A 17,371-nucleotide genomic window follows, 5' to 3' on the forward strand; every position below is an offset into this window, starting at 1 on the left:
TGGTAACCTCTCTGACCTCTTAGTACAGTGCCAGTCCCACTGTAAAGAGTTGTCTCTCAGAATGGAAAGTAATCTACCTTGCTCATTAAAAAAAAAAAAAAAAAAGCTACTCCTTTATATCCAGAGATCCAGGATTGTATAAAAGTTATTTTTGAATCAGTGCTCTATCAAGTATTTGCTGAGCCACACCCATTTTATTTGGAAGCCATTTTGGTTATTGAGATATCTCAGAGGTAAGAGGTTAAACTGAACCAGATCTTGTTAACATTCTGAATCCTGGGGTACTGATAATTTAAAACTGTAATCCTAGAATCACTTTATAAAAATGGGATGCTGGAATTTAATTTTGTGTCTTTTTATATTCTCTGAACAGTAAAACTAGAGTTGGTATAACCCACCCATTCTTATTTCATCTCCTGTATCTGTTTTCACTTGTTCCTCAAAATAGAATCACAGCTCTGGCTTTTGCAACTTGATAACATAGGCTAGACGCCCATGATCTCTTCCATACCATTATTTGGATGATGCTAGTATTAGAGTGCAACACACATTTACGTACCTCTCTTTCTTTGTTCTGGAGAGTATCATAAGTGGTTTGTACCTAAATGAAGCACAGATGGATTTCCTTGTCCTGTATGACACTCATTACACTCTCAGCTCTTGTAAATTGTCCGCATAAAAATTATCCACACAGTCATCATTGTTTTTTTTCAAAGCTGTAATTAAGAATTAAGGACAGGCTTTCCTGGGGGCTCAGATGGTAAAGACTCTGCCTGCAATGCCAGGAGACCTGGGTTTGATCCCTGGTTGGGAAGATCCCCTGGAAAAGGAAATTACAGCCCACTCCAGTATTCTCACCTGGAGAATTCCATGGACAGAGAAGCCTGGCAGGTTACAGTCCATGGGGTGGCATAGAGTCGGAGACAACTCAGCGACTAACACTTTCTTTTCCCTGGTGGCTCAGTGAAAGAATCGACCTGCCAATCAGAAGATACCAGTTTGATCCCTGGTCCAGGGAAGATTCCACAAGCCACAAAGCAACTAAGCCCATGTGCCACAGCTATTGACCTTGTGCTTTAGAGCCTGGTAACTGCAGCTACTGGGCCTGCACACCCTAGAGCCCATGCTGGGCAACAAAAGGAGCCACTGCAAGAAGTCCATGCACCACAACTAGAGAAGGCCCACGTGCAGCAGCCAAGACCCACACAGCCAAAAATAAATAAAAAAGTTATTTAGAAAAAATAGAATTAAGGACCCCATGTAAATAAATTTCCCTTTGATTTGATGTGAAGATATCAAATAAATTAGCTTGATTCCTCTGACAAATCCTGGGACATTTTAACGATGTATTTCATTCCCAACTGCTAGGCGATTTACATCCAGATGTAGTATTTTAATATTGCTTGTATATAGTAAATTCTACCCTCTTTCATATCTGTAACACACCTGTATCTTTTATATGTTTGTAACTCACCTCAAACTCTTTGCCAGCAGATATGGTATAAAGATTAAGCTGTTTTAGATTTGTGTTTTCTTAGCTCCTTAGGTAACTCACTACAATTGATTCTTGAGTTCCCTTTTTCTTACCACGTCTTTATTCTTTCTGAGTAGATGGTGTGTTGGGAGATCCAGCTGCAATGGTGACTTTCTACCCGAATATCCCAGAAGCTCAGCCATCAATTGCCTGCGGAGAATTTATCTTCCTCATGGACTGCTCAGGAAGCATGCAGAGCCCCATAAGTAAACAGAGTAAATCTCAGCTGCGCATAGATGTAGCCAAGGTAAAAGTAGTTTCTTTCTTTTCCTGGTCACTTGCTCAAGTGGAAGTGAATCTTGGGGATTAAATTAGGGTCCATTGGAGCTATAGGTCTGTTCCCCATCTGAGTTACGGTTAACATGACTACTCTGAGGTTAGCCTTGGAATAGAAGGGTCTGGGGGAATGAAAGGGTGAAGACACATTCCTGAGTTAGATTAGCAGAGTCATGTGATTGAGAGGATCCTTTCTTACTGTCTTCTTACATGGTCTTCTTTCAGGAAACACTGATTTTGCTTCTGAAGAGTTTGCCTCTAGGCTGTTATTTCAACATCTATGAATTTGGATCTACTTATGAGGCATTCTTTCCGTAAGTTTCCAGAAAGTCCATAGAGAATTCAAAAAGCTACTTTATACAATGAAATATTACTGAAAAGGAACAGATTTGAGTCAGTTGTGACTCCTCTCTCCCCTTACACTGAGTAAAGTAAGTCAGATAAACAAGTATCATATATTGATACATATGGAGTCTAGAAAAATGATATTGATGAACCTAGTAGGGAACAGATTTGTGGACACAGTGAGGGAAGGTGAGGGAGGGATGAATTGAGAAAGTAGCATTGACAGTATATACAACATCACGTGTAAAATGGATAGTGGGAAGTTTCTATGTAACACAGGGAGCCCAGCCTGGCCTCTGTGATGGGTGGTATGGAGACAGGGGAGGGAGGGTTAAGAGGGAGGGGATATATATATATAAAACTATGACTGATTCATGTCGTATGTCAGAAACCAACACAACATCAACGCAATTTTCCATCAATTAAAAAATAAATAAAAATCTTAAAAAGGCTACTTTAAAGAAAGGACTAAATTGTTAAAGGGGTTGCTGTAGAATTGACTTTGGCTTTGGAGATTTCAAGTTAAAGTTGTTTACAATTCAGGGACTTAATACTGGGCTATGTCCACCAGCCTTCATTTCACTGGGGAGTGTTTGTTTTTCTCAGGAATAGTGTGAAGTATGCTCAGAGTACCGTGGAGGAGGCACTGCGGAGAGTTAAGCTTATGAGGGCTAACCTCAGGGGTACGGAAATCTTGACAGCGCTCCAACACATTTACAAGCAGCCTTCTGTCCCAGGCCACCCCCTGCAGGTAAGAGTTGGAACAGAGATCAAAAAAGGGATGGAATGGAATCCCTGTTCAAGAATCCATAGCTCTGGGCTTCATCACAGGATTGTTGAAAAGTGGTAGTCATTTAGCCGTGGGCTTCCCAGGTGAAATGGTATAGAATCATTGGTGGTAGAGCCTCAGTGGTATAGAATCCGCCTGCTAATGCAGGAGACTTGGGTTCAAACTCTGGGTCAGGAAGATGCCCTGGAGATGGAATTAGCAACCCACTCCCGTATCTTTGCCTGAGAAATCCTGTAGACAGAGGAGCCTGGCTGGCTATAATCCCCGGTCACAGAAGAGTTGGACACGACTTAACGACTAAACAACAACAACAAAATTTAGCTTTATGTCCTATAATAAAGAGACTAAGATGAGGCATTTGATGGAATTCCTCTCCCTTAGCTCCATGCTATGGACAATGGATGAAGGAAGCTCTTTTGGGAAGTGCGACAGAAGCCTTACATGAAACTAGCAGAGGAGATGCTGAATATTCTCAGGGTTCTGATCAGACCATGTGAGGGATGTGAACATTAGGAACCTCATACCTGTCTGAATCACAAAAACCATAATCACAGAAAAACTAGCCAATCTGATCACACGGACCACACCTTGTCTAACTCAATGAAACTAAGCCATGCTGTGTGGGTCATGGTGGAGAGGTCTGACAGAATGTGGTCCACTGGAGAAGGGAATGGCAAACCACCTCAGTATTCTTGCCTTGAGAACCCCATGAACAGTATGAAAAAGCAAAATGATAGGATACTGAAAGAGGAACTCCCCAGGTCAGTAGGTGCCCAGTATGCTACTGGAGATTAGAGGAGAAATAACTCCAGAAAGAATGAAGGGATGGAGCCAAAGAAAAAACAATACCCAGTTGTGGATGTGACTGGTGATAGAAGCAAGGTCCAGTGCTATAAAGAGCAATATTGCATAGGAACCTGGAATGGCAGGTCCATGAATCAAGGCAAATTGGAAGTGGTCAAACAGGAGATGGCAAGAGTGAACGTCAACATTCTAGGAATCAGCGAACTCAAATGGACTGGAATGGGTGAATTTAACTCAGATGACCATTATATCTACTACTGTGGGCAGGAATCTCTTAGAAGAAATGGAGTAGCCATCATGGTCAACAAAAGAGTCTGAAATGCAGTACTTGGATGCAATCTCAAAAATGACAGAATGATCTCTGTTCATTTCCAAGGCAAACCATTCAATATCACAGTAATCCAAGTCTATGCCCCAACCAGTAACGCTGAAAAGCTGCTGTTGAATGGTTCTATGAAGACTTACAAGACCTTTTTGAACTAACACCCAAAAAAGATATCCTTTTCGTTATAGGGAACTGGAATGCAAAAGTAGGAAGTCAAGAAACACTTGGAGTAACAGGCAAATTTGGCCTTGGAGTACGGAATGAAGCAGGGCAAAGGCTAATAGAGTTTTGCCAAGAGAATACACTGGTCATAACAAACACTATCTTCCAACGACATAAGAGAAGACTCTACACATGGACATCACCAAGTGGTCAACCCTGAAATCAGATTGATTATCTTTTTGTAGCCAAAGATGGGGAAGCTGTATACAGTCAGCAAAAACAAGCCCGGGAGCTGACTGTGGCTCAGATTGTGAACTCCTTATTACCAAATTCAGACTTAAATTGAAGAAAGTGGGGAAAACCACTGGACCATTCAGATATGACCTAAATCAAATCCCTTATGATTATACAGTGTAAGTGACAAATAGATTTAAGGGACTATATCTGATAGACAGTGCCTGATGAACTATGTGACATTGTACAGGAGACAGGGATCAAGACTATCCCCTTGGAAAAGAAATGCAAAAAAGCAAAATGGCTGTCTGAGGAGGCCTTACAAATAGCTGTGAAAAGAAGAGAAGTGAAAAGCAAAGGAGAAAAGGACAGATATAAGCATCTGAATGCAGAGTTCCAAAGAATAGCAAGGAGAGATAAGAAAGCCTTCCTCAGCGATCAATGCAAAAAAATAGAGGAAAACAACAGAATGGGAAAGACTAGAGATCTCTTCAAGAAAATTAGGGATACCAAGGGAACATTTCATGCAAAGATGGGCTCAATAAAGGACAGAAATGGTATGGACCTAACAGAAGCAGAAGATTTTAAGAAGAGGTGGCAAGAATACACAGAAGAACTGTACAAAAAAGATCTTCACGACTAAGATAATCACGATGGTGTGATCACTCTTCTAGAGCCAGACATCCTGGAATGTGAAGTCAAGTGGGCCTTAGAAAACATCACTACAAACAAAGCTAGTGGAGGTGATGGAATTCCAGTTGAGCTCTTTCAAATCCTGAAAGATGATGCTGTGAAAATCCTGCACTCAATATGCCAGCAAATTTGGAAAACTCAGCAGTGGCCACAGGACTGGAAAAGGTCAGTTTTCATTCCAGTCCCAAAGAAAGGCAATGCCAAAGAATGCTCAAACTACTGCACAATTGCACTCATTTCACACGCTAGTATAGTAATGCTCAAAATTCTCTAAGCTAGGCTTCAGCAGTATGTGACTGCGAACTTCCAGATGTTCAAGCTGGTTTTAGAAAAGGCAGAGGAACCAGAGATCAAATTGCCAACATCTGTTGGATCATCAAAAAAGCAAGAGAGTTCCAGAAAAACATCTATTTCTGCTTTATTGACTATGCCAAAGCCTTTGACTGTGTGGATCACAATAAACTGTGGAAAATTCTGAAAGAGATGGGAATATTGAAGAGGAACTAAAAAGCCTGTTGATGAAAGTGAAAGAGGAGAGTGAAAAAGTTGGCTTAAAGCTCAACATTCAGAAAACGAAGATCATGGCATCTGGTCCTATCACTTCATGGGAAATAGGTGGGGAAACAGCAGAAACAGTGTCAGACTTTATTTTTTGGGGATTCAAAATCACTGCCGATGGTGAAATCAGCCATGAAATTAAAAGACACTTACTTCTTGAAAGGAAAGCTGTGATCAACCTAGATAGTATATTGAAAAGCGGAGATATTACTTTGCCAACAAAGGTCCGTCTAGTCAAGGCTATGGTTTTTCCAGTGGTCATGTATGGATGTGAGAGTTGGACTATGAAGAAAGCTGAGCACTGAAGAATTGATGCTTTTCTACTGTGGTGTTGGAGAAGACTCTTGAGAGTCCCTTGGACTGCAAGGAGATCCAACCAGTCCATTCTAAAGGAGATCAGTCCTCGGTGTTCATTGTAAGGAGTGATGTTGAAGCTGAAACTCCAGTACTTTGGCCACCTCATGTGAAGAGTTGACTCACTGGAAAAGACCCTGATGCTGGGAGGGATTAGGGGCAGGATGAGAAGGGGACGACAGAGAATGGCATCACCGACTCGACAGACGTGAGTCTGGGTGAACTCCTGGAGTTGGTGATGGACAGGGAGGCCTGGCGTGCTGCGATTCATGGGGTCGCAAAGAGTCTGACATGACTGAGCAACTGAACTGAACTGAACTGAACTGACCTGTCTAAAGTGACATGAGTCTCTGGAATGAAATAGTTGAGGTTTTTGAAGGGCAAGTTCTGGTGTCTTTAAATATACTTCAGAGACTTGATAGATGTTTTCTTTCTACAGGTTTTTGTCTTCACAGATGGAGAAGTTACTGATACATTTACTGTCGTTAGAGAAGTTAAGAGCCACCGTCTAAGGCACAGGTATGACTTAATGTGCCTGGACCCACATAATGTCACATGCAATCTAGTGCCACCTATTAACAGTGTTCATATTCCTTTCAGACGACAGAATGATTCAAGTATTTTAGTTTTAATAGTGAAAATATTTTTCTATTTAATCTACTTCCTACTAAAAGAAAAAAGTAGTTTTCTAAATAATATCAACAACACAATGAAATCGTTATCTTGTGGTGTCTCTAAACCACAATGGAAACAAAAACTGAACAGTAGGATTTTTTCTTTATTATAAACATTGCAATCAAAATAGTACAGAAAATTACACAACTTTAAATATACAGCTGGGTGAATTATCAGAGCGACACACATGTGTAACCACCACACAAGTCTAGACCCAGAATGGTTCCTACTTCTTTATCCATTTCCATCACATCCTAATTTTATTCTCTACTCATTTTTTTCCTCTCCAAAGAGGAAATAAAATAACACTGTGGATTATTTTTGCTTGTTTTTGAATGAAAATAAATGAGTTATGCAGTATGTTTTTGTTTTTTTCCCCTTTTTTTAATTATTATTATTTTTTTTACTTTACAATATTGTATTGGTTTTGCCATACATTAACATGCATCTGCCACAGGTGTACACGTGTTCCCCATGTATGTTTTTTATTTCTGTGTATCTGGCTTTGTTCCCTCAGCTGTATGTTGAGATTCATGCATATTTTGCATGGAGCCATAACTTTCATTGGTATATAGTATCCCATAGGGTGATTATACCATAATTTATTTATTGATTCTACTGCTGATAGTCTTTGGTTTAGTTGTTAAAAATTATACTTCTTTGAACATTCTTTAATTCTTTTACATGCATTTTTTGGACATGAACATGTGTATACATATATATGAATACATACATACATATCTATGCTCATATAATATAGAATTCAAACACACTGACATAGTTGTGAAATTTTGGGGGTATACCAAATAGTTTTCCAAGTTATTGTGCTAATATAATACATACCAGCATTGTATCAGGGTTCCAGTTGCCTCTTTACTTATCCAAAATTTGGCATTATTTGTCTGTTAAAACTGTAACTGTTTTTGTGGGTGTGTATAGTACTGTCTTACCATGGTTTTAATTTACATTTTCCTAATTAATGAAGTTGAGCACATTTTCATATTTATTGACCACTTGGATGTCCTTTCGTGATCTTCAAGTCTCTTTCCATTTTTTTTCTATTCGATTTTCTTTTTTTTAAATTGATCTGTAGTTCATTCTATGGTCTAGGTACAAACACTTTTTGACAAGTTCTAGAAATATAGTATTCTGTTTTATGGCTTTCCCTCAAGAGAGTATCTTTTGATTAATAATTGTTCTTAATTTGATATATTTTTCCCTTTTAGTAATTTGCTTTATGATTAGTATTTTTTTTCTGTTCTGTTATAAAGTCTTCTGTTATCCAAGGTCTTCAAGCTATTTGCCTTTGTCATTTTCTTGAAGACTTATTGTATTTTCTTTCACAGTTAGAATCACAGTTGATCTGAAATTTATTTTTGTGAATTGTATGAGTCAGGGGTCAGGGTTCTTTTCTCTCTCTCTCTTTATTTTTCATGTGGATATTATGTTGACCTTGTATCTTTTATTTAAAAGTTTGTCCCTTCCTCAGTGATGTACATCTATACATGTGTGGTTTGTTTCTGGATCCTCTGTTGGTCTGTTTATTTGGACATGTGCCAGCAATACACTGTATAAATTAATGTTACTTTCTGATAAATTTTCATTTCTAGTAGAGTAAGTCTTCAGCTTTGCTCTTTTTCAAGACCTAGTCATTCTTGGATTTTTTGTATTTTATGAATAGCTTGTCAGTTTTTACCAAAAGAGGAAACATGTTTGGATATTGACTAGAATTGTATTCTCTTTATAAGTCAGTTTTGGGAGAACTTTAGTATTTGCTGTATCAAACATTTCCTCTATCTACATGATATGTCCTTCCTTTCATTTGGGTCTTTCTTCATTTTTTCTAAATATGTGTTTCCTATGTATTGTTTTGAAAGATTTACCAAACCTAGCAAATAGTTGCAAGAATAAAGCAATAGATGTTCATATACCGTTCACACACATCCACCAGGTATCAACATTTTAACATATTGATTTCACTTAATTTTTTTTTGTCTGAAATAGTTGAAAGCAAGCCACAGATGCCATGACTTTTCTTATGCATATCATTTTGCATTCATCTTCTAAGAACTAAGAATATCTGACAAATAGCCAGAATAAAACTTCTTGGGCTTCCTTGGTGGCTCAGAGGTAAAGAAAACACCTGCCAATGCAGGAGACATGAGTTCAATCCCTGATCCAAGAAGATCCCACATGCCACAGAGCAACTAAGCCCATGGGCTACAACTCTTGAGCCAGTGCTCTAGAGCCCGGGAGCTACAACTCCTGAGCCCACATGCCACAACTCCTGAAGCCTGTGTGCCCTAGAGCCTGCACTCCACAGCAAGAGAAGCCGCTCCAGTGAGGAGCCCACACACCACAGCTGGAGAGTAGCCCCTTCTCACTGCAACTAGAGGAGAGTACACACAGCAACAAAGACTTAGCACAGCCAAAAAGAAATAAGTAAATTAAAAAAACCAATACTCAATTCAGGATATTTAGTTTTTATATAATACATTATTTAAATATAGGTCATTTTGCCAATTTTTTAATAATGTCATATAGAATTTTGTTTGTTTTTTTATTTTTGTTCAGGAGGAAATCCAATAATAAGTATTTTATTTAGTTATTATGCCTCTTTAATCTCTCTTCCTCTAGAAGAAGAGGCTTTTCATTATCTTTAATGACACTGATATTTTAAGAGTACTAGCTAGTTATTTTTGTAAAATTTCAGTTACATTTGTTTGACTATTTAAGTTTATGTTTAGATTAATATTAAATATTTTTGCAAAAAATATTCCAAAGTGAATTTGGGCCTGGCTGTGAATTTTGTCACTTAGTTAAAGGTGATATCTGACATATAACTTTGACATTTTTGTAAACATCTTGTTTTCAGCGAATGTTTACCCAGTAGTTGTAGTATTCACTGACGATTATTGCCCAGATTGCTGTTAGTGGTTACAAAATGGTGATTTTTTCAATTCTGTCAACTTTTCCATATTTTTTCCATATTCCATTACTTGGCATCCTACTGTAAAGAGGAATTTTCTCTTCCTGACTACCTCCGTCCACCCCCCCACCACCTTTTTTGTTGTTGTTGTATCAATGTGTACTTTTGGATTCTTCTATTATTTTTCATTTTTTAAAGATTCATTGCTCTCATTATCTATTTAGATTCTCAGAATTTCTAGGTTTGGTCAGTGGAAGCCCTTTTAACTTGCTCCTGTGTCTTTTTTCACATGTCTGTGGTTTGTGAATATGTTCTTTCTTACCAAAAACAACAACAAAAAAAACCAATTTAGAGTTCATGTTGAGAATTTGAAGAAGATAATACCAGTATGCTGGCAGGCTATGGTCTCCGGAGGGCTTGATCACAGTTAGGTTCCTACAGTTGGATGTCGGGTTCTTAGATCTCCATGTTTAGAGCATTAATCTTGAGGCTGATATCACTAGATATGGGGATGATGACTCCCATTAACTTGATTAAAAAGAGATGGATATATAGGCCAAAATTATAGTGCATTAATTTCATATAATGATAACTTTTTTGTCACACCCTTAAACATGCTTGTATTTGTAGTATCTCTGTTTATAGACAGTCTTATTTGGAAATCTGTTTGTGATTTAAAAGCTATTTGGTGCACATCGACAAGGGTGGGGAGAGGACCCTCCAGTTAAAAAAGCAGGAGGCACTTTTTTTCTGGTGGCTCAGATGGTAAAGAATCTGCCTGCAGTGCAGGAGACCAGGGTTTGATCCCTGAATCAGGAGGCTCTCCTGGAGAAGGGAATGGCAACCCACTCCAGTATGCTTGCCTGGAGAGTTCCATGGACAGAGGAGCCTGGCGGGCTATGGTCCATGGGGTTGCAAAGAGTCGGATATGACTAAACAACTGACACTTTCCCTTCTCGTAAGACTAGCCTTTTGAGGGCAGATGTGGTTTCGGTACAGTGTTAGTCAAGCACTGATGGCAGTGTCTGTTTTTCCTAACTTCTAATTTCTGATTCATTCTTTGGATTGATTATTAAAATAATTGATGAGGATGCAGTCCTATTTGTTTTTTTTCTGCTTCTAGAATCAGTGTAATATATAATGGTTTGCCAGGAGCATCATATGACCAGAATAGTGCTCAATGCAATTTCTGCTTTTTCGTAGATATGTGATCTTGGACATGTTTTTTAAGTTCTTCGGGCCTTAGCTCCTTACCTGCAAAAATGAGATACTAGCCTATTTCTTAGGAACATTGTGATGATTAAATTGCATCATTAATTTAAGGCATCTGGTCCCCTGAAATATGCTCAATAAATGGTAGCTCATACTTTCGGTCAAGGAAGAAAACTATCTCTTTATGTATTTTTCATCATTTTGTGTTAATTTTATAAATTCACTTTTTAGTGCCTGTCTCTAACATCTTCTTTTATAATTCCAGATGTTTTTCATTTGGTATTGGTGAAGGAGTCTCCACCAGCCTCGTAAAAGGCATTGCCCGGGCGTCACGGGGCACTTCAGAATTTATCACAGGCAAGGAGAGAATGCAGGCCAAGGTGAGGGACAGGCCTTGTGTCTAGAGGTGGCAGTATCAGCAGAGTGTGGAGCAGAGTGCGGCAACAACTCCCTGCCAGCATTCGTTTTCTTATATCCCCAAGAACTTGGGCTATCTACTTAATGGGACTACTTTCAGCCTTATGCAGAAGGAGCCCAGGATATAGTTTTGGGAGAAATGGCATCTGGTTCTAGTAGTTGGAAGCCCAGAGCCAAGATGCTGGAATAGGTTAGGGCTTTAGGTTTAAGACCTAAAACAGAGAAACTGAATTTTGAATGTCATGACTGAGATTCTAGGTGTTTGCTTTAGGGCCTCTTTTGGTATTGTACCCCATCCTTTGTACAAATACTACAAAGTAAAGATGAAAGAACAGCAGTAATAGGTCTGGTAGTTTGGAAGGGGTGGTAGATTGATAGTCCATTTGCTTCATATCCACAAGGGAAGGCATCTTCCACCTCTGGTTATATTTCTAAATTCCTCTTTCCCAGATCTCTTATCTAATCCCTACCTCTCCTGGGTCTCCTTTCCCAGACATTTCCTTCCTTCCTTCATAATTATGTCATTCAATCTCTCAATGTTAGTTTCCTCATTTGTAAAGAAAGAGTAATAATGCCCATGTCCTGGTGTAGATGGTATTAAGGAATGGGTGTATCATGTATTGCATTGCATAACACCTGGCATGTGATATTCAGTTAGTAGTAGTATTGTTGCTGTTTCTATGTTTTGTGCTTATTCTGGTCTTTTTCCTTCCCCAGGCACTTAGAGCCCTGAAACGTTCTCTGCAGCCCGTGGTAGACGATGTTTCTCTGAGCTGGGATTTGCCTGATGGTCTGTCTGCTAAAATGCTTTCCCCAGAACAGACTGTCCTCTTTAGGGGTCAGAGATTAATCCTCTATGCCCAGTTGACTGGGACAATGCCGGTGAGTTCTCATTCTTGTCTGTTCCTCTAGTCAGAGTAGCTATTGTCCTAACTCTGCTCTGGGCAAGTCCATGAAAGCTGTTACAGTTTCATCAAGAGATTTCCCTTGCCAGGTAGAGTCAGCCCGGCCCTTCTCTATTATTTCAAGTCTCTGACTTCTTGAATTGCCTGGTTCCCTATCAGAAATTTAATGGGTTGGGTTGGGGAGCTGCCCCATATCTATCCTTTCTTTTGGTAATCTCTTCCTTTGCCATTTTTACCCTTCTCTAATTTGTAGCCAGCAGAGGCAACAGGAGAAGTTTGCCTCAAGTACACACTCCAAGGAGAGAGTCTGGAGAATAAAGTGACATTTTCCCTACAACCCAAGCTTGATGCCAAGTGAGAATTCAGTGTTCCTTTGCTATTTTCTTTCTTTCTTGTTTGGTCTCTGCCATCCTTCAGGGTTGATTTCCTTCTCTTATTTTGGGGTTCAGTAGTGGCCCTACCATCACTTCTCCTTCCTAACCCATTTGTCTCTTTTTCTTCCCCTAATGTGGTTTTTCCCTCCTTTTCAGCCTTAACTTTTGAGGGTCCTGTACAACTGACTTTTGTGTGCTTGTCCCTAAATCACAGGATTTTTTTTTTTTAGCCTCACCATTCACCGACTTGCAGCCAAATCCTTTCTGCAGACCAAGGACATGGGCCTCAGGGAAACTGCAGCAGGTGATAAAAAAGATGTGTTGAAAGTTAGCATGGAGTGTGGAGTCATAAGCTCCCACACAGCTTTCATTGCTGTCAACAAGGATCTCAACAAGCCAATTCAGGGGCCACTGGCTCCTCGGGATGTTCCAAGGCCAATGCTGATGTATGCTGCCCCAGTGATGCAATCCTTGTCACCACCGAGGTGTGGAACTGGTAAGTTTTACCCCATTCAAACTCATGCAAAAGAAGGGCCTCTGGACATCTGAACACAGCATTTAAAGAAAAAGTTTATGAAAGGTCCTTGTTGTTCAGTTACTGAGACATGTCCGATTCTTTGCAATCCCATGGACTAGGTATCCCAAGTATCTAGGGATAGATGGCAGAGGATTTTCCAAATGAAATTAAGAAGAAATTTAATGGGAAGACAATAAATGAATGTGTATTCAAAACAAAGGATATTCAGATGGGGTCATCAAAATATTAGACACTGCAGAAAAGTCAAGGTAAAAGCTGAAAAAGAGCTACTGGATAAATATCAAAGAAGCCCTTGCCAATCTAATGAAGAACAGTTTTATTGGCTTGGATCAGGAAGCAGTCCATATTACAGGATGATAAAGGGTATAAGTGAGGGTCCTTTGATGACTCAGTGGTTAAGAATCCACCTGCCAGTGTAGGAGACCCGGGTTTGATCCCTGGTCCAGGAAGATCACACATGCTGTGAAGCAACTAAGCCTATGAGCCGCGACCACTGAACCTGTGCTCTAGAACTCAGGAGCTTCAACCACTGAGCCCATGTGCTGCAACTACTGAAGCCTGCTCATCCTGGAATCCACAACAAGAGAAACTACTGCAATGAGAAGCCTGCGTGCTGCAACTTGAGAAAACCTACACACAGCAATGGAGACTCAGCACGGTGTTGAAGGTCCAGTTTAGTTTTGATTCTTTGACTTTTTTAGTGGCACCGAACTACTAAAAGGAATCAGGAGCTTTGGTATAAGAATGAAGCAGGTAGAGTGTTGGCTTATACTGCGGTTGGGGTTTTGTCAGATGGGTGTGATGAAAAGGAAATTAGGGACATAGAGTTGATATTGATAAGAGAGTAGTATAGTGTTGGACCTGAGATTTAGGCTAAATGGGGAAGAAAGTAAAGATAGAAGGAAGTGTTACATTGGAAAAAAAATAGAGGAAACAGATTTAGAATCCAGATGAGGTCAAAGACATAGAGCCTGTTATACAGAGTGGAGTAAGTCAGAAAGAGAAAAACAAATATCACTATGTTAATGCATATATGTGGAATCTAGAAAAACAGTACTGATGGATCTATTTGCAGGGCAGGAATAGAGACGTAGATGTAGAGAATGGACATAATAGACACAGGAAGGGAAGGAGAGTGTGGATCAAGTTGAGAAAGTAGCATTGCCATATATACACTACCATGTGTAAGATAGCTACCTGCTGCATAGCACAGGGAACCCAGCCCGGTGCTCTGCGATGACCTAGAGGGGTGGAATAGTGGGTGAGGGAGGCTCCAGATGTAGGAGATACATACGTATACACACACGGTTACAACTGAATTGAATTGTTGTACAGCAGGAACCAACACAACATTCTAAAGCATTTATTCTCCAATTAAAAAACATAATCAATAAAAAAGAAAAGAAACTGGAAGAACTGGATCCTGTATTTTAAAAGTAGAATATTTTTAAAGTTTATTTTGTATAAGTGGAACAATTTGCTTGATAATAAGATTCTGACTTGGGAGGGAGTGGTGAAGTAAAGGGGAGGCTGAAGCCATTTGGTTGAAGAAGTCAAGAAGTTTTAAATTAGGTGTTGGACAGGTTATCTGCATAGATAGGTGTTGACATCTCTCAAGGTGATGCAGCCTGCAATGAAGTGCAAGTCTGTGATCTTTCAGACACTCCAGTGGGTGATGGGAAGTGACAGAGAGGTTGGAGGTTGCCAGCAGCAAGGATATGAGGAGGGTAACCCAGGTGAGATTGGCAGACTGGTGACCTGGCTGCAACGATTGGGACTGAAGTGGTTTCCACCCACACCTCCCAAACCTGGGAACTTGGGATATGGCACCTCGAGCAATTTGAGGGGGTAGGGCAAGAACAGGTTTTAACAGTTTTAAGTTAAGATAAATAGTCGGAAGAAGCCTCTTGTGATGAAACTTAAGATGCAAAAGAGGTCTTTGTCCTGTGTCAAGAGTTCCAGAAGACAAAGTACAAAGCGCTCAGAGGGTGATGTTGTGTGCAGTAAGTGGGCTCATCATAGAAGAAAAAATGCACAGTAGAGACAGTGGCTGAACTGATCTGGATAGGAGGGTCTCAAATTATCCAGGGCCTTTGGCTACACCCGAACATAGAGGGCGCCTTGGTCTTTATGTCTTCACTGGTGTTTTTCAGCTCATTCAGAGGCCTTGTCCTACTTCCATCTTCCTTCTTGTCCCACTGATCATCACTCATTACTGCGGGGTATCCCACCAGCAGAATAATTGTGCTCCAGATCCTTTTAAGCCTGTGATTAAACAGAGCCTGTTATCTCTACGTGAGCATCTTTCCAGGGACTTTTTCTGACCAGTGTTTGTCTACCACCTGTATAGGACGAAGAACACACCTGGGTCTTGGTCATAGAAAAGAGAAGAAATGCACTTCCTTATCAGAGGCCCGTCTTGAGAAGCCAAAGTCTCGTGCTTCTGCCAAAAAGACCAATGTGGAAACTCATGGTCCAGGTGAGATGGGCCTCAGTCTTATCCTCTTTTCTATGGGAACTGAAGAACAGATCTTCAATTCTCTGCTATCTTGTGGCTTTCTTTGTTGTTGTTATTTAGTCGCTCAGTTGTGTCTGACTCTTTGCACGGTACCCTGCCAGGCTCCTCTGTCCATGGGATTTCCCAGGCAAGAATTCTAGAGCGGGTTGCCATTTCCTTTTCCAGGGAATCTTCCCGACCCAGGGATTGAACCTGTGTCGCCTCCATTGGCAGGTGGATTCTTTACACCTGAGCCAGCTGGGGAGCCCTGTGACTTTCTCTACCAGGAGTTACCTATTTGAAAAGCAGCAGGCAGAGGGTGAGATTTGTCCAGTCCCTATATTTGCCAGGGTCAGTCCCTACAGCTTATGACCCTGAAACCTACCCAGTAGAGTCTGAGTTGAGCCCTAGATAAATAAACCACGTTACCATCTCAGCTCACACTCCTTGCCTCTGGGCTGGGGCCCTCCTCCTGCACAACCCACCATGCGTGGGCCCCTGCTACACTGCCATTCTTGTACAGACTGGGTTTACAAATGGGTCTTCCTGATACTGTCTGATGATCGTCTGTCACCAAAGAGTGTTCTTGGTCACTGCCTTTTGTTTCAAGTAGCTGGCTTTTCATGTACATAACAAATGGAATCTAAGTACATTTCACCATGAAGGGAGGTCTTTTCTATTAAAATAGGCTTATAGGACATTTCTTTCTAGTCTTTCCGGTTTTGTAGCCAGAGTGTGTGCTGTACAATTATTTCATTCTTTAAAATCTTATTTGCACTCATTCTCATTAGATTATCACAGCTTCAGGGTCTAAGGTGGATTCAGAGCTCTGTACTCCCATTTGTTGTGGAGTTTTAGGCAAATTAGTTCACTTATTAGCACCTTAGCTCGCTCATCTGCACAGCTTCTCACCTCCTTGGGTTGTCACAAGAACCTTCTTGGGTTGTCCAAAAAGTTCATTTGGGTTTTTCCATAAGATGTTTTGAAAAACTTTTTGGACAAACCAATAGTTTGTGTTGGTTGTCTGTAGTGTCGTACTATCTCAGTAACTTAGAATATCCCCACTCTGAGCTTTCTAACTTATGAATCCTTTTACCAAAGTAGAAAGAAAAATTACCCAGGAAAATAAGGTACTGGTTTTTATGAATTAATTAGCAATTACTATTTGTAGAGAGCTAATTAGTGGCCTTCCAAGTACTTTACATTCTTTGTCATGTGTTAGGCTTTATTGTCTTGAATTTACAGAGAAGGCTGAGATTCCTGTTAAAGAACTGTTACATTTTGAGTGTTAACAGTGCTGAGTTTCAAACTAAGACTGTTGAAATCAGAGCCTTAGGTATTTTTTTCTTTTTCCATTGAAGTGGAACTGTTTCTCTGGTTACAGTTTTTCTTACCTACTAATTTTCCAAGATGCTGTAAGTACATCATCTCATAGGATTAATAGCCAGATGTGAGATACTTTCTATGAAAATTTTGTGGCCTTTAAGCAATTTTCATACCACCAGGATTGGACACCAGGCTATTCTTTGAGATAGACTGTTGACAGCTTCCATTATATCTGCTTTCTTTGGAAATTTTGATAATTGAAACCCAAGCTACATTTGTCTAGAATTTTTTTAATATACCTAAAGTTAAACCCATTTAAACATGACTGATGCTGTGTATAAAATAGATAACTAGTGAGAACCGAATGTGTAGCCCAAGGAACTCTACTCAATGCTTTGTAGTGACCTAAATGGGAAGGAAATT

At 40.0% G+C, this 17,371-nt stretch overlaps 1 protein-coding gene across 1 annotated transcript in view; it reads left to right on the forward strand.

Annotated features, from left to right (window-relative positions):
* Positions 1-17,371, forward strand: part of VWA5A (von Willebrand factor A domain containing 5A) — a 29,602-nt gene that overhangs the window by 8,072 nt on the left and 4,159 nt on the right. The window contains exons 8-16 of the mRNA XM_061406267.1: positions 1,612-1,781; positions 2,036-2,124; positions 2,762-2,906; positions 6,515-6,594; positions 11,157-11,271; positions 12,026-12,190; positions 12,467-12,567; positions 12,818-13,083; positions 15,476-15,604. Of these exons, the coding sequence (XP_061262251.1) occupies positions 1,612-1,781; positions 2,036-2,124; positions 2,762-2,906; positions 6,515-6,594; positions 11,157-11,271; positions 12,026-12,190; positions 12,467-12,567; positions 12,818-13,083; positions 15,476-15,604 (1,260 nt within the window). The remainder of the gene's footprint in view (positions 1-1,611; positions 1,782-2,035; positions 2,125-2,761; positions 2,907-6,514; positions 6,595-11,156; positions 11,272-12,025; positions 12,191-12,466; positions 12,568-12,817; positions 13,084-15,475; positions 15,605-17,371) is intronic.

Source organism: Bos javanicus, chromosome 29 (assembly GCF_032452875.1).
Source record: "Bos javanicus breed banteng chromosome 29, ARS-OSU_banteng_1.0, whole genome shotgun sequence".
Lineage (NCBI taxonomy): Eukaryota > Metazoa > Chordata > Mammalia > Artiodactyla > Bovidae > Bos > Bos javanicus.